This window comes from Hemicordylus capensis, chromosome 10 (genome assembly GCF_027244095.1).
Source record: "Hemicordylus capensis ecotype Gifberg chromosome 10, rHemCap1.1.pri, whole genome shotgun sequence".
Classification (NCBI taxonomy): Eukaryota; Metazoa; Chordata; class Lepidosauria; order Squamata; family Cordylidae; genus Hemicordylus; species Hemicordylus capensis.
Genome location: NC_069666.1, coordinates 15,655,586 through 15,673,352, shown reverse-complemented (window position 1 = coordinate 15,673,352; position 17,767 = coordinate 15,655,586). Strand labels below are relative to the sequence as shown.

The window sequence follows — 17,767 nt, the reverse complement described above, 5'->3', positions numbered from 1 at the left end:
TAAGAGCATCTCTGGTGGAACCCCCTGCTACTGGACTGAGTAATGATCATCAGTATTCCTGGTTTTTTTAAGGCAAGATAAACTCAAGGTGATGAAAAGTCATGTAACCTGCTCTTCCTGAACATATTTTGGCACACATTCACTGATTCCAGTAAGCTTTCCATGAGCATAACTGCACTCAGTTCAATCTAGGGAATGAACTGACGGGAGGTTAGAGGATTCCCTCATCAGACTGCCGGACTTTGGAGGAAACAATAAAGATCATAATTCAGTATTGCCTGAAGTATTAACTGTTAAAAATTATTGTGGCAACCCTACCCAGAGGGCAAGAGGGATTGCATCTCTGCACTCATACCTAAAGGGCCATTCCACATCAATAAGCAGCAGTAAACCCAGATTTGCAGTTTAATTGGAGTTACAACCAATTCCAGCAAAGATACATACATCTATATTTAAATGTATATTCTGCATATGCATTTGTGTGTGTATTAAAAATGTAAAAATTGAAGGTGTAAATGAGGCAAACATTTGTGCACATGCACACACTGGTACTACTGTATTTACCTGAATCGAAGAGACTCTGAATTTAAAACGACCCCCTTAGAAAGTAGAAGTTAAACACAGGTTATACCTGAATTTCCTACAAAGGAACAGGACCCTGAATTTAAGATGACCTGATTTCTAATATTTTTTTTAAAAATGAAAAGAACTAGTCTTTTATTCAGGCAGATACAGCATACGCTTCATTCACACATTACTTTTTTAGGTGAGTTCATCTTAAAAAAATATAAGGGACCCCAAAGTTCTAAAAGGTAATGTGGACCCAGAGAAATCCGACCCCACCATAAAATCTCTCGTGGTTCCCGTGTATGAGTAAGAGTTAGTGGGAGGGCGGGAATGAGAGGCGGCTACATCCGGATCTGGGTTTCCTGAGAACTGGAGAAGCAGCCACCCATTGACCCGGCTGTGCGCTGGGAATGGGGCGATCTTGTGCGGGGAACTCGTTGTGTCTTGCGATACGTGGGATCGGAGAGCGCTGCACTCTCGCAAGATCAGCGCCGCGCCATCGAATGAGACGCTCCTCCTTGGGAATGTCTGCGTTTGCCTCCTTTCGTTGTCGGCTCCAGCAAAGCTTTCACACTTTTTCTTTCTAAAGTGAAGATTAAGAAATATAAGATTTATTTCCATCCATCTGTGAAAGACTTAGGCCCAAGAGCCGAGGAGGAAATTGTGGAAAGTACAAATATAACGTAACAGTTTTAAAAAAGCAACAACCCCCAGATAATGCGTCCCCTTGAAAACAGGCGGCGCAATAAAAGATATTCGGATTCCACGTGTAATGACGTCAAGGATTTGTCAGTGAGGTGCAAAAAGTGGATTCCGAGAATGGGCAGGCCATAAGGGGCAGCCCCCTCCTCACTCTCGGCTGCTTGTTGCCCCCCCATGAATGGCTCTCTATTGCCCGCCGGTGCGCGCCATCTCGGGAGTCCCTCTTGCTGCTCACGAAGCTCTCCGTGTGTGGACGCAGCTGCAAGGCTTCTATCTGGAATATGGTTTAATTTAAGATATGTTTATTATCTCCCGTTTTGACCCAAACGGGACCCCAAAGCGGCTTGCGGATAAGGGAAGCAAAAATAAAGAACGAGCCACGGCACCAAAAATAACCAATATGTCAGCGCGAGGTGAAGCAGACAGAAGGCTTCCGAACATACGCGAGTGCTTTTCACTTTGTCCTCACTATTGGGAGCGATTCACACGTTAAGCATCAAAGGAAAGGGCATTGGAGCCAGAGGAGGGCCAGTTTAGACTATGCTACAGAGGTTCCGGGCTCTTCCATTTCAGACTACGAAAGTATTGCTTGCTTGCACGCTTCTCATCCTCCCCCAAAGACGGGGGGATACCTCCTTGCACAAGGAAAAATAGCAGAAGATCTCCCTGCCCAAAGGTGATCTAGGCTGAACTTTTCTTCCCGACATATATTATGTGCAGAATTTTCCTCCGTTGGAGAAGTATTCAAGCATGCAAGCTTCCCCTCTTGTAGCTTCAAGTGGAATCGTCCAGGAGAATCTATACCACTCGATTCTGCCGATTGAATTAAACCGGATGTTTATTCGGTGGTAGCCGCGAAATCATCTTTCTCATTTCGAGAAACGAACCACTGTCGTGCGTGTTTCCCACGATGGCCAACTGAGGGTCTTTCCCGCACACTCTTAGCACACTCCGAAATAATCTCCTTCCACCACGCACGCAGTGCTAATTCGCCCCATTTATCCGGAACGCCTTAAGGCACCTTTCACCCCACCCCGAAATGGTTTTTTGGGTGTGTGTGTGTGTGTGTTTTGGAACGTCAAATAAACCGGTTACGCACGGCAGTTGCTGGTTTTCAACTCCTGGCAGGAACTAACAGAGAAACCCCAACGCGATGCGTGAAATTACGCAGTGTAGTGCCGAATTAACGCGTCCTGGGTTTGGGGGCTTGAGAAGAAGGGGTGGGGGCTAGTTGGCAAGAAGTGTCCAAGTCCGGACTCCCAAACTGCGATCGTGACGCTTTTTGCTCTGGCGCGAGAAAGAAAATAGCTCCGCTTCGCCAGCGTCCCCTGTCGCTTGTGGGGCACTGCCCGATCTGGGGATCCGCGTGGGTGCATCTGCTCTCTTGTGCAGCAAGAGGGCTGCGTGGCTGGGCGCATACGCCGCCGGCAGGATTCTTCGGGGGGGGGCACCTTTCCCTTGCGTCCCTAACCAGACGGTGTCCTTGCCTGCTGCTTCTTCCCTTCGGATCAAGTGGCGCCACCGAAGCGGGGGGGGGGGCGGACTGGGGAGGGGACACAAAAGGGACAAAGTGCATTTCGGGAGTGAGGGCCGAGCTTTCTTCTGCAAATTTGTTTCCTGAAAAAAGAGTTCAAAATGACGCTCTCCTCCTGAACATGAACACCCCCACCCTCAACTCGGCTATTGACGCTGATGGCGTTGACTATCGAGCAGGTTTAGGAATGCAGGCTTCCTTCACGTCCAGTGTATAGTTCAAAAATGGGAATCTGTTTATGGGGAGTGGGCTCGTCTTGCCCCCACGCGGCCCCTCCTCTGGCGCCGCCGGGGGACGGGGGGCTCCCTTTCTAAGGCGGGGTAAGGTTTGCCGTGCAGTGTTTGGCTCAAGACTCCCTCCCAGCTGTGCATCCAAGTTCCCCGATCTAGATGCCAAAGGATCCCGACGAAGGATCCCTGTCCTTCGGGGCTGGGTCTCTCGGACAAGGTGGGAGAGAGAACGTGGACAGGGCTACCTTGGAGAGAAGGGTTCTTTGAGCAGACCCGTGAAAAGGGAAGAAAGAGAAAGGGAGGGAGAGGGGACACACACACACACACACACACACACACACACACACACAAAATCGCGCGATCCCTTTAAGAAAGTTCAATCAGGCGAGTTCATCAAAGTTTAAAAAGTTTCGCGGAGGAAGGAGGAGGAGAGGAGGGAAGGGGGAAAGAAAAAAAAAAAAAAAGACACCCGTCGAGGGCCGAAGAAACTTTGCAGCCGGCGGCGGCGGGGATTGGCTGGCGAGTTCCCCTGGAGACGGTGATGCAGGGCGAGGGGCTGGGCCGGCCCTGCCCCGCCCCGGCCGGGCAGGGCGCTCCCTGCGGTGCGCGCAATTGAGGAGCGGAGCGAGGAAGCGCGGGCTGCGCGGGGCCCGGCAGCTGCAGCTCGTTGGCCCCTTCGCTGCTCATTGGCCGGCGGCGCCAGCCAGCTGGATGTGAGCCTGAGCGCGTGAAATAGCCTCACTTCCCCCCTCGCCCACCTGCACTGCACAGCGGCACAGCGCACGTCGTCGGGGGCCCCCTCTGTCCCGTCCACCCACCCAGGCACCCTCCCCGGCTCGCACCAGGCACCTGCCCCACCGTCTCCCACGCCCGGCTCCCCCGCCGAGGAAGGAGAGGCCGCCCCGCGCCCAGGACCGGCCCGCGAGCGCTCGCTCTCCCTGTGCCCTTCCCTGCACCCACCATGAGCAACCTGCCCAAGGAGAACGAGCACAGCAGCAACAGCCTCGAGGAAGAGGTAGGGAGGAGCCCTCGGGGGTGTTCCAGCGGCTGGGCTGGCCAGGGGGCTGGAGGGAGGACTGGGCTCCGGGCTTCCCCTCTTCCCCGCCCTTGGCTTTGTGTTGAGAGCCTGGTGCCCTGGCTTAGTGGCCGCTGTGGCTGGTGCTTGCCGGGAGGCCTCTCCCTCTGACTGGCCCTGCTGTTCTGGTGTGGGCAATGCCACTTACGATGGGGTGGGTGGGTGTGCTTTTGTTTTCTCTCTTGGTCTGCTTGCTGGGTGCTTCCCTTTTGTTAGCTTGCTTTGACATCGTCCTCCTGGTCAACAAAGATGCCTCTTGGCGGATCCATGCCTCCTTCTGTACAAACTGTGGCCCTCTTGTGGGCTCCACAAGAGTTTTGAGTGCCTTTTGTATGGGACCTTAAGTTGCCCTCACTGTCTTCCTTACAAGCTGAGCTCCTCCGTTGGGTACTGAGCATCTGATCTGGGCTTCATGTCTGCTGTCATCCAAAGATGGCTGAAGATGCTGAGCGGAAGATCCCCCTTTTTAAAACTGGGCTCCTGGGTTGCCACTTCATACTGTGACCTTTCTCCTTGCTTGCTTGTGCCTCTTCTCTTAACCCATAGTGCTTAGTGTAGCCTTGACCTAGGGAGCAAGCACCTTTTGGGAATGAAAGAGCTGAGATTCCTGCCTGAAAAGAGAATGGGATGCTGGCTAGAGACACTGTCTGGGTGCCTCTTGCTGACTTAATCTTGGCTTCTGTGCTGCCTCTGACCTTAAAATGTTGCCTGGGAGAAGATGGTGGTGTGTAGCGGGGGGGAAGGTGGTGCCTAATCTTTCCCCCTTCTCTCTATGCTCTCCATGAATGCTCTGTGCATTCAGAACACAGTGCATGCTCGGTGGATTCTTCATGAATGCTCTGTGCATGTGCTTTGTCAGAGCTAACATGGCCATGAATGTGTGAGAACTTAAGAGCTAAGTTTAGTTTTAAAGAGGCTTGGAAATGTGATGTCGGGTGGGGTGTAGGAGGGCCAGGGTGCAAGCTGTCTGGTCTCTTGCAGCTTCTGCATGTGGTTGGCCAGGGAGAGTCTACTGCTGGCTTCCCTTTCTGTAGATTCACCCACATTTTTCTCCGCATAACCAGTACACCCGTGAACAAGGCTGTGTTGAATGGCACTGTAGATCTTGGAATGTCTGTCTACTTGTTCCTATACAGCATTGGTTGCTCTTGGAAATGCCCATTTGTGGAATGTTTACATCTTCCTTCATGCTTCCCTGTACCTGTTTAGTATGGGGCAGAAAGCAGCTGTAGTGTGGACCAAATCCAGCTGCTTCTATAGGGCTGAGTTACCTCCATCTTGCGTGCAGAGCTCTGGAAAAGACGGCGAAACCTCAATTCCCTTGGGTTGTGGTAGACTCCTTGTCCTCCCTCCCAACCCTCTGAAAATAGCCGTGAAGCTTTGCTGGTGCAGAATGGCGGCCTTTCTGGCCCCAATTCCTTTCTGAATGGCAAGAAGCTGTGAATTCTTAATATATATGCAACACCTGAGTTATTCTGCTATTGGCATGTTGCTTATTATTGAATACTGGAAGTCGTGGTGGCCAACAATTTGGCTGAGCTCATTTATGTAAAATGCATCAATAGTGGCAATGGGATGACCTAGGCTGTTTTCTCATGGGTCCTCCAGAAATATGACATGCAGGATAATGCTACCCACAGCATCACTGTTGTGCAATATGACAATTTTATTGAAGTGGTTTAACTGGAGGAGTGTGCTGTATTTACCTGAATTCAAGACTAGGTTTTTTCCAAGTTGTTTGGTGTTAGAAATTGGCAGTCTTTGTAAACTCAGAGTGCTGTTACTTTTAGGTAAATACAGGTTATACCTGTACTTCTATTTTTTGAGGGAGTAATCTTAAACTTAAGATCATCTTATATCCAGGTAAATACAGGTATACACTGGTGTTGGATGGGGGCTCCTGGATTAAATTTCTGGCTTAGCCAGAAAAGGTATATTGCAAGTTTGTTCCAAATTGTGTTGCGCTCTTAGCTCAGGGTTTAACAAATCCCAGGTGCCAGGGAGCCATGGTGCCTAACAACTTAACACTGTCACCCAGACTAGGTTATTCAGAAAGTTTAAATTTGTTTGTCCCAGCCAGCCCTGTTTCTGTTCTGTGTTACTTGGAGGGAATAAAAAGAAGCTCATTTACTTTTGACTCCCACCTCACAACATCCAGTAATTTCATCAAGTGCCCTCAGTTTGGCTCTTTAATTTTTAGGCTGGCTACTGACTCTGAAGAACATTTGTCAAAGGCCTTCTTTCCCTGTCTCTACTGGTGATAAATGTCCTATGCCCACAATTCAGCTGGTTGATGCTACTGTTTGCCAAGTGTTTGCATAGATTCAGGAGATAGTTTTTGGTAATTTAGTATGTTGGGCTGGATTGAAGCCCACTACATATTCTCCAAATAGAGCAAAATAGATCCCTCAGTGTCTGGAACTGAGGGATCTATGCTACCTTAATCAGCAGCTGTCATACAGGCAGGTCTAGAGCATGTAGACTATCAAACTCTCTGACCACAAGGTTCCTTGAAATGTAACGGATCAATTTACTGTGTGCAGTTCTGATTGTGATGGGTTTATGCAAACGCCACCACTAGCTGCCAACTGAGGAAAGACTGTGAGTGCTGCTGCTCTTAAATTTAGCAAGGGGAGAGCAACTATCCCAGCCAACTCCTTAAACAATGGCTGTTGCTGGTGTCTACCTTAATTCTCTTTAGACAGAGTCTTGAGGGGATGGGGAGCCATCTCATTGATTTACCTATGTCAACTGCTTTGAGAACTTTGAAAAGAGGAGAGCCGGTCTTCTGGTAGCAAGCCCTTGTCCCCCTAGCTAAGCAGGGTCCACCCTGGTTGCGTTTGAATGGGAAACTGCATGTGTGAGAACTGTAAGATATTCCCCTCGGGATGGAGCTGCTCTGGGAAGAGCATCTAGGCTCCAAGTTCCCTCCCTGGCAGCATCTCCAAGATAGGGCTGAGAGAGATTCCTGCCTGCAAGAAGCCGCTGCCAATCTGTGAAGACAATACTGAGCTAGATGGTCTGACTCGGTATATGGCAGCTTCCTATGAAAAGTGGTATATCTGCAGCATATTCTTGGATATAGTTGGGTTGATATGGTGAACCCCTCCCACCTTAAGTGGCGCAGCGGGGAAATGCTTGACTAACGAGTAGAAGGTTGCCAATTCAAATCCCCACTGGTATGCTTCCCAGAATATGGGAAACACCTATATCAGGCAGCTGTGATATCGGAAGTATAGATAGCACTCTATTGGTGAATGATCAGCCCATTTCCAGTGGGATACCTAGTAACTGGTAGCTGCTCGGATATTGTGAATAATGCTTGACCAGATGGACCTTGAACGCATCCAGCAAGGCGTTTCATACATTAAGCTTGAGTGCATACTTGGGATAACTTAACCTGGATTAGTTATGCTTTAACTGTGTCTGAGTTCCTGCATGCACACTCTTTGTAAATTGAAAACACATTGAAGGACCACAGGGTTCCTAGTAAAAACACCCAAAAAACTAGGCCACACAAGATTGTAGTTAGCCCACCCTGCAGTGGAGTATTTGAAAACTGAAGGTTTGAGAGAAGGTTGAGTCGTCGTCTGCTTAATTTTTAGTTTTGTTTTGCTATAGTGGGCACACAAGGGTTTTTTGACAGAATGGCTATCCCGTTTCATGGTTGATTATCACTGACAAACCAGTGCTTGATGTCATATGACCTATCTGCACCATAAAATCCTCACATCTGCTGCTTGTGCATCGGATCATACTCTTCCCTGCTATTTCAAAGATGTTTGAAATGTCTATCAGTGGCAGTGTGGAAATCTCAGAGGTTCGAATGGATATGCAAAGTCTTCTGACTTAAGACACAGGCACACCACTTAGTGGTGGGGATAGAACTCCTCCGCTTTGCATCTATGATAAAAGGCAGGGAGATGAGTTCCAACAGGGCTGTACAACTTTAACCCTCAAGCTGCGGTAGGACTAAAACTCCCATTGGCCCCGGCCACAGTGGTCAGCAATTGGGGATGATGGGAGTTGTAGTCCAGCAGCTGGAGGGATGATGTTGTGCAGCCCTGAGGCAGAAGGACAGATGTGTCGTTTAGTGTGGATTGATTGAGATTGTTGAGAGCTGTGTGTGCTCTGGGCATGTGAGAGACTGGTGGGAAAGAACTGATATTCATAGTACTAATAATGCTGTTGAAGCCACCTAATGACTCAGCGGGGAAGTAACTTGCCTAGAGAGCAAGAGGCTGCTGGTTCAAATCCCCGCTGGTATGTTTCCCAGAATATGGGAAACATCTCTATCGGGCAGCCGCGATATAAGAAGATGCTGAAAGGCATCATCTCATATGGTGTGGGAGGAGGCAATGGTAAACCCCTCCTGTATTCCACCAAAGAAAACCACATGGTTCTGTAGTTGCCAGAAATTGAGACTGACTTGATGGCACAACAATGCTGTTGCCCTAGATGGGATTTCACTGAGACTTCTAGGAAGAGTGGGGTTAGCCAGGGAGATCTGCTGTAGAGGAAGGCAATGGTCAGATTTCTCTGCAGTGTGTTTAGAAATACCTCTCTACAGAGCAGCCCTTTCCAGCTCTTACTGTATGCTTACTACAACCTCAGTGTCCTCAAATGGTGCCAAAGGCCAATTAGATAGTACTCGAAACAAGAAGGGGGAATGAGATGTTTGTGACTGGCAGGCATCTATTTATCTATTTATTTTTTTATTTGATTTTTATACCACCCTTCCAAAATGGCTCAGGGAGTTTAGAAACTCAAGCAGTGTGGTAGACTTGTCGCCTTTACCAAATAAGCTTGAAGTGGTGCACATGGGGTAAACCCCATTGACTATGATGTACATGTGGGGAAATGCTTGACTAGTAAGCAGAACGTTGCCAGTTCAAATCCCTGCTGGTATGCATATTGGGCAGCCGCGATATAAGAAGATGCTGAAAGGCATCATCTCATACTGTGCGGGAGGAGGCAATGGTAAACCCCTCCTGTATTCTACCAAAAGAAAACCACAGGGCTCTGTGGGCACCAAGAGTTGAAATTGACTTGATGGCACACTTTACTACCTTACATCGGGGGCGGTGCTCACTATAGTAGGGATTCCCAGATATTATTGACTACAACTCCCATCATCCCCAGGTGCAATGGCCTTTGGCTAAGGTTATGGGAATTGCCTAGGGAACACTGGTCAGCAGTTCTCCAGCTTGGATCCCCAGATGCTGGACTGCAACTCGCTATCACCTCCAACTGGGGGTGATGTAATCCAATACCTGGGAGCTCCGGTTATAAGGATTCCAATGGACTACAAGCCTTCCTCTAAGATGAAAGATGTTCTAAAGAAGCTCGATTTTCAGCATGAACATTATTAGAAGGCATAGGCAAAATGGATGGACAACTGATACATGTGAGAATACCCACCTCCCCATGAAGAGTGAACAAATTGTGACAACTCCAAAGCAAATTCCCTATCTGAGCCTCCAACAGGAGGGTATTTCACAGCTCTCTGTCAGAGTAGAGATAGAAGAGCTGAACTCATGCCCTTCAAGTGGTGGTCAGACAGTGTGCCTTGAGTCTTAGTTCTCCGCTCTGATATGTGAGGTACTTGTGGCTTCTCTGTGTGCCCCTCCCAACAGTGTGTGATTAGGGGTCAAACTAGATGTACATGCTAATACATGCTAAAGTGCGTTTCCAGCCAGAAGTAGTGTCTTTCATCCACAGTCATTTTGCATGGGTAGGGAGGCTGACCAGGGGGAGGAGAGCTGGTCTGTGTGGTAGGAAGCATGACTTGTCCCCTTAGCTAAGCAGGATCTGCCCTGGTTGCACATGAATGGGAGACTAGAAGTGTGAGCACGTAAGATATTCCCCTCAGGGGATGGAGCCGCTCTGGGAAGAGCAGAAGGTTCCAAGTTCCCTCCCTGGCAGCATCTCCAAGATAGGGCTGGGAGAGATCCCTGCCTGCAGCCTTGGAGAAGCTGCTGCCAATCTGTGTTGACAATACTGAGCTAGACGGACCTATGGTCTGACTCGGCATAGGGCAGCTTCCTATGTTCCTAACTGCAGCATATGGGGAAGCTTTCCTTGAGGAGTGGCATGTGACATAATTCCTCTCCCTGAAGTAGCTGTTTGCAGGAAACAGTCACTTCGGCAGGGAAAGGCTTTTGGTGGGGGGAAATTAAACCTCCCCTTCCTTGCACAGTGCAACCCAGAACAGACTCCTGCGAGGCTGTGTTTGGTGATAGGCACTTCTGGTCGAACACACCTCTGTGTGCATGCCGAGTCAGACCTTGTACAGGCCCGAGTGCTTTCTGATATTTGGAAATGGGATGAGGCAGCATCCTAAATCGCTAAAACGTTTGATTACAGGTAACGTATGTTTCCTGTATCAGGCAGCAGCGATATAGGAAGGTGTTGAAAAGCATCATCTTGCACTGTGCCGGAGATGGCAATGGTGAACCACTCCCACCTTAAGTGGCGCAGTGGGGAAATGCTTGACTAACAAGCAGAAGGTTGCCAGTTCAAATCCCCACTGGTATGTTTCCCAGACTATGGGAAACACCTAAATCAGGCAGCAGCAATATAGGAAGATGCTGAAAGGCATCTCATACTGCATGGGAGATGGCCATGGTAAACTCCTCTTGTATTCTACCAAAGAAAACCGCAGGGCTCTCTAGTCACCAGGAGTCAACACCAACTTGAGGGCACAACAACAATAATTGTGACTATAAAGGCAGTGCTTGTTTTGCAAAACATGCACTGGTCATGGAATTTGATTCCTTTTGGTGTGTTGTATATAGTTCTACTCTGCATTGAGACAGTTGATGAGTTAATGTAGTGCAGATACTACTGCGCTGCCCTGCTGCCCAAATCACACTTACCAGGCTCATTAGCACCTGAAAAGTATGAGCTTGCCATAACTAAGATGATTAAAGGGACCAATTGTGACTCCTATGATGGTAACACGGACAAGAAAATCTTGATTCTGGAAGTACAAGTGTAAAATCAACAAGATGTGTCTGAAGTTGATACTCCTTTGGCTGATATCAAAGTGGCCTTGGACTGCTGGTCCATCTAGCACATGTAGTGCCTGAAATCCTCTTAACTGGAGGTGCTGGGGATCAGTGTTCCCTCTAACAGGGATTCCCAGATGCTGTTGACTACAGCTCCCAGAATCCCAAGCTGCAATAGCTTTTGCCTGGGGATTCTGGGAGTTGTAGTCAACTTCTGGGAATCTGTTAGAGGGATCACTGCTGGTGATTGAACCAGGGAGGGACCTTCTCATACAAAGCATAAGTTCCATCGCTCGGCTTCTACCCTTTCCAACTTGTTCAGCCATCTGCACAGGGACAAGCATTGTGGACCTGCATGCAATTGACTTATTTCAGATATTTTCAGCTTATCCTGATGAGAGAGCCTAGGGGTAAGAACTGGGAGCTGTTCTATTGCCACTTTGGTAACACAGACTAGTTTCGGTGCTGTTGCTTAGTTCCTCTTCAGCTTTGATGTATGATAGAAAACAAGTTGGTAGAGCTAGTGTTGGTCATCTTGACCAATATTCGAAATTGAACTGAACAGAATCCACAGCCAGTTCTGCTGCCTCTACTTAAATGGCTGCTTGTTTCAGCTGATATACAGCCTTATCCATAGTGTAAGTGCAGAGCTATTGAGCTGGCTGGCAGTGCAGGCCCAGAATTCTTGGGATACTTTGGTGGCAAATGCCTTCCTATTCCAAGATGGTTACTTTTTCCAGAGCTCAAGAATGTTTGTAAGGGTCTTCATTGTGGATTAAATCACAAACTTCCCCATTACAAAGACACCACTGTATCTTGAACACTCCTCATTGTGCTATTTGTCAGGGGCGTCATTAGGGGGTGGCCCATGGGACACAGGCACCCGATGAATTGCTCAGAGCCCTGAATCTCATCAGCTCCCTCCCTCCTCCATGACTCCCCCCAGAAAGGAAATGTAGCAATGAAGGCACCTGCACAGAGCATGGGGGAGCTCCTACCCTTGCCTAGCTCTCTGTTCCTTACATCTTCAGAGGTGCTGTATTATAATAGACTTTAAGAAACCTACATAACTCTTGCAGGTATGATCAAGTTTAATTGATCAATCTGTTAGAGCGCTGCCTTCTGTATGATCCCCATCGCACACTGAGCTCATCTGGAGAGGTCCATCTCCAGTTACCACCGGTATGTCTGGTGACAACTCGGAACTGAGCCTTCTCTGTAGCTGCTCCTGGCCTAGGGAATGCACTCCCGGCAGATAGCTAAGCAGGGTCCACCCTGGCTGCCTATGAACGGGAGACTTGATGTGTGAGCACTGTAAGATATTCCCCTCAAGGGATGAAGCCGCTCTGGGAAGAGCAGAAGGTTTCAAGTTCCCTCCCTGGCGGCTTCTCCAAGATAGGGCTGAGAGAGATTCCTCCCTGCAACCTTGGAGAAGCTGCTGCCAGTCTGGGAAGACAATACTGAGCTAGATAGACCAATGGTCTGACTCGGTATATGGTAGCTTCCTATGTTCCTATGAATCCAAAGGCAAAACCTGTTTCAGCTTAATTTTTTGAGCAGAAAAACACACATAGAAGGTTGGTGGAGGCTGGTGTTGGGGTGGGGGCGGGAATCAAAGATGTGTACCACTTGTCTGACGTCCAAAAAGGTAAGGTACCTGTAGTAGGGAAGTCCTCCCCCTTGCAGTGACCCTGAAGCCAGCTTGATAACTGACATCCATAATAATGAACTCACACCAGCCAGGCAAGATCCTAGCTGAAATGGTGCTGAAGTAGTGTCTCTGCCTTTCTCCATCCACTGATGGTATACACTGCTGTGGCATTACCGTGGGGAATGGGAAGGAAAGACAATGCACCCACGGCACCCACTCAACCTTACTTCAGATGGATCATAAGACAGACATGCATGGCTCAAATAACTTGGTGCTATTTGGATACTAAACTCAAGAGGGCTATATTTCAGAAAGCCACCTAATGACACATCGGGGAAATAATTTGCCTAGTGAGCAAGAGGTTGCTGGTTCGAATCACCACTGGTGTGTTTCCCAGACTATGGGAAACACCTGTACTGGGCAGCAGCGATACAGGAAGATGCTGAAAGGCATCTCATACTGCGCAGGAGGCGGCAATGGTAAACCCTTCCTGTATTCTACCAAAGACAACCGCATGGCTCTGTGGTCGTCTGAAGCCCACACCGACTCGACAGCACAACTTTACCTTTACGTTGCAGAAAAGTACTGTTCTTTAAACTTAGTTTTAATCCTTTTTAATCCATCTTTCTCTGCATTGTACCATCCCCTTCTTTCTAGGAATCAGGGGTGTGGGTAACTTGGCGGGGGCCGGGAGCAAAGTCCAGCTGGTGGCTCCCTCACCCCTTGGGTGTTCTGTGTGTCCCTAAGCCATGCCCCCTGTATCTGTTGTCAGATACAAGGGGGCATGGCCAATGTAGAATATGGGGCTGTCACAGCTCCATATTCAGCACTGGGCCTGCCCCCTTGGGTCTGATGTCAGGTGCAGGGGGTGGGCCAATGTCTGGGCAGGGGAGTCTCCATCCTCACACTGGCTGAATATGCTATCTGGAGAGGGGCATACCTTAAGCGCTTTGCTTGCCGTCTGGGTGTCGGAGGTGGCAAGGATTCACCCTCATAGGGACATAGGAAACTGCCATATACTGAGTCAGACCATTGGTCTATCTAGCTCAGTATTGTCTTCACAGACTGGCAGCGGCTTCTCCAAGGTTGCAGGCAGGAACCTCTCTCCGCCTGATCTTGGAGAAGCCAGGCTGGGAACTTGAAATCTTCTGCTTTTCCCAGAGCGGCTTCATCCCTTGAGGGGAATATCTTACAGTGCTCACAGATCAAGTCTCCCATTCATATGCAACCAGGGCAGACCCTGCTTAGCCATGGGGACAAGTCACACTTGCTACCACAAGACCAGCTCTCCTCTCCTCTCGCTGAGGGTGAGCCTTGGGGACAATTGTCCCCCCTTGCTCAGTGGTTGCTACACCTCTGCTAGGAGCTCCTTTCTCCTTTCCACCCCATAGCACAGGCATTCTGTTGCCTCCTTTACTTTGTTTCTGGAGGGCTGCTACCAGTCAGAATCAACAGCCTTGAGCTCGACGGCTCAATGGTCTGACCATATAGAAGGCAACTTCATGTGCCCAACTGAGATCTTGGATTGGATGTAAATGCAGACAGCTGCATTATTTCCCTGATCCTAAAGTGACTGACTGACTGACTGACTGACTGATCCAATATTTTCCTGATCCCACTTTAGGAACAGCACTGAAGTCCAAGAGGCTTCCAAGCACTCTTGATCAAAAACCAAAAAAGAAAGATGTACATTGTAAGTTAACAACGTTGTTGCAATAGTTAGTGTTTGAGGGTGGTCTACTGCTTCCTCTTCTTGAACACAAAATGTGGCATATGATAGGTGGCAAGCGTCTTAGAGAGCGCCTTCTTCTGCATGATCCCCACCACACGTTAAGGTCATCTGTGGAGGTCCGTCTCCAGTTACCACCGGTTTGTCTGGTGGAGACTCAGAGGCCGGCCTTCTCTGTAGCTGCTCCTGGGCTGTGGAATTCACTCCCGGCAGAAATCCATAATTTGAGTTCATTACTGCCTTTCAGGAGAGCCCTTAAAACCTATCTGTTTGGCTTAGCCTTCCAGGGTTTTTAAACTACTGTAAACTGTTTTAAATGGTTGCCCTGGCTTTCCAGGGTATTTAGCTGTTTGAATGTTTAAATTGGTTTTATTCTGTTTTTATAGTTCTGATTTTAATTGATAACTGGTTTCAATTGTTTTTGTACATATTTATTTTATTTATTTATTTATTTATTTATTTATTTATTTATTCGATTTTTATACCGCCCTTCCAAAATGGCTCAAGGCGGTTTACAATTAAAATAGAAACCATTTATCCTGTTGTAAACCGCCCTGAGCTATTTTGGAAGGGTGGTATATAAATCAAATAAATAAACAAGTGTGGCAGTACTGCTGTGCAGCTATAGTGTCTGATCATGTTGTTGGCTTGCCTTGGTAGCAGCAGCAGATGGGCAGAACTTTAGGGTAAACATTAACCAGATTAACTGTTGCTACCTCAACTTGCTTAGGAAATAAAACGGAGGCCCTACCGCCAAGTGTCAGCTTGAAGGTCAAAGCTTGCAGCAAGTGAATCATCTCTTCCTTGTTTAGGTATGCAGATTTGCAGTTCGTGCAACTTAGTACATCTTTCAGTATCATTGGGAGGGCAGGATCAGGGCAGGGAAGAGCTAAAAGTCATAAGAGGAACCTGATGATGCATCATCCCTTGCAAATACTCTGAGCCCCAATTTCTGTTGTGTTATGGGAAGCTGAATTGTAGAGTGAAGGAAAAGGTCAAACTTCAGAAACTTACTCTTAAATCTGCATCAAATAGTGCTCTTCAAGTGTTCTTTCTCAATGCTCCATTTTAAGGAGCCTGCAAATAAGCTCCCTGTTGGCTTACAGCGGCTTCTATATTATCAGTTGCCTTTTCTTTGTTTTGATAAGTGGCTTGCAGTAGTGTGTACACACCAAGTTTTCCAAGCATGTCTTATGCTCTTAACAGCCCTGTAAGGTAAGCCATCATTATCCTCTGCAAGGCAGGAGTTCTCAACCTTGAGACCCAAGATGTTGAACTACAACTCCCATAATCTCCAGTGGCTTTTGGCAATTGTGGCTGAGGGTGATGGGAGTTGGGTCCCCAGGTGGTCATGGGCTGCAAGTTTGAGAACCTCTGCCTTGAGGATAGAGCAATATGTGGATATGGTAAAGATGGTGCCTTCTCTGCCATGGCCTGGAATTCACAGCCAAGGGGACGTGGAGACTGCCCAGCTCATAATGTTCATTATGTTAAACAGCAGCAAGAGATCTTCTAAACCTATTGGATTAGCTGGCTAATTTAGCATTGGGGAAAGCTGCCTCTTAAAAAAAGAAAAAACAAATTTACAACTGAGTCCAGACTAAAGGCTATAGTGGAATATCGGAATAGAATAAACTGACATGACACTCTTTAAGCCTACTTTCCTTAAAGAAAGTAAGCTTATGAGATCACCCAGCTCTTGTGTGTGTCCTATCAACTTCATAATGGCTGGACCAATATGAACCAAATTGGGCCCAGTTGTAGGGACACCTCAACAGTGTAGTTTGTGATGTCATCCACCCCAATTCAAGATGGCAGATGCATAAACAACTGAGGCGCAAGTGGGCTGAATTGTGAACTGCCTAACTGATTTGAACCAAATTTGTTACAGCTGATACACATAGGGATGGTTCAGGGGTGTAGTTTGTAATGTCATCTACCCTAATTCAAAATGGCAGACAAAATGTTTGAGGCTGAAGTGGGCCAACTTGTGAGGGTGGTAATTATCGATATAAGATTATAATGAAACAAAGTAGGCAAATTAGTTTTTACCAGAACTTGTTTGTCCTGGTGTGGGAATATTTCTTTTCTCAAGTCTCTCCAGGACTTGAATTTGCTTAGCCTTGTGGGCTGCATTTTGACCCTAGATCCAACTAACAGCCTCAGACAGTGGCTATAAGAGCTAGAAGATATGGAACTAGGCTCTTCCTGGAGAATGCAGCTGTAGTCACCTTGATGCATATATTGATCACATCCAGGTTGGACTACTGTATTGCACACTATATGGGATTGCCCTCGGTGGGTGGGTGTGGCATATGCAGCTAGTACAGAATGTTGCTATTAGGTTGTAGTTGGGTGTCAAGACCATAGTTTTGCTTGAACTCCATTGACTCAAACTGGGAGCCAGATTCAACCTGCTGGTGATTACCTTGTAAAGCCCTCAATGGTAGAGGAAACTGTTCCTCCAAGTAAATGCCTGCATGTAAAATTAGAAGCACTAACTTATTGTTGCCCCCAATATCTAGTCTAAAATAGTCTCATTGGAAAGGCTTTGGCCCAAAGGACTGTCTTCTCCCACACAATTCTGCCTGCCCATTTGAGACTGTTGGAAGCTCTGTACTCTCTCAACACATGACATGAAGTTTGCAAGTACTCAGACTGGGCAGTCCTTTCATGAGGTGAGATGAGGCAGTCTGCTTCAGGCAGCAGATTATTGGGGCACCGGGATGTTCCCTGCCATTGGAGCCAGCTCTTCAGAATCAATCTGACCAGTGTTCCCTCTAACAGGGATTCCCAGATGTTGTTGACTACAACTTCCATAATCCCCAAGCACAAGCCATTGCATCTGGGGATTCTGGGAGCTGTAGTCTATTTATTTATTTTACGACCCATGGTCAGCTTACAAATCAACTAGAAATAGTAGAATAAAAGGAATCCTACAAGAAGTTAACAGTTACTAGAAAATAATAAAATAATAAAATATCGATCACATACAGTACCAATCAAACTTAACTAGCAACTGCTAACAATAAAATATAAATATAAACTAAAAATTCAGGAAAAACATACGCATGAAATAAAAAACTGACTTAACCAGATAGCATTAGAGCAAAACTTCACCACCTTACATGTAATAGATGGAGATTGATCTGGCAGAAGATAAGAAACACAAAAATCTTCTGAGCATCCTGGAAAGGGTGCCAGACAGGGAGATATCAGGGAGCATCTTAACTCTCTGTAAAACAGGCAACAGAACAATACATGTTGTA

The 17,767-nt window shown here is 47.5% G+C and overlaps 1 protein-coding gene and 1 long non-coding RNA gene across 4 annotated transcripts in view; one reads left to right on the top strand and one right to left on the bottom strand.

Moving 5' to 3' along the window:
• Positions 1–387: 387 nt before the first annotated feature.
• On the bottom strand, positions 388–4,453 carry LOC128334839 (uncharacterized). The gene is made up of 2 exons (XR_008311412.1): positions 4,257–4,453; positions 388–1,150 (listed from the first exon to the last, which is right to left on the bottom strand). It is a non-coding gene; the product is annotated as an uncharacterized LOC128334839 (long non-coding RNA).
• The window catches only part of RBPMS2 (RNA binding protein, mRNA processing factor 2), a 53,155-nt gene continuing 38,948 nt past the window's right edge, over positions 3,561–17,767 (top strand). For 2 of the 3 annotated variants that reach the window (XR_008311410.1, XR_008311411.1), the window contains exon 1: positions 3,561–4,048. Coding sequence is in view for 1 of the 3 variants with exons in the window: in XM_053272228.1 (XP_053128203.1) it covers positions 3,995–4,048 (54 nt within the window). In the remaining 2 variants the exon portion in view is untranslated. The remainder of the gene's footprint in view (positions 4,049–17,767) is intronic. The other variant, XM_053272228.1, reaches the window with a different exon arrangement.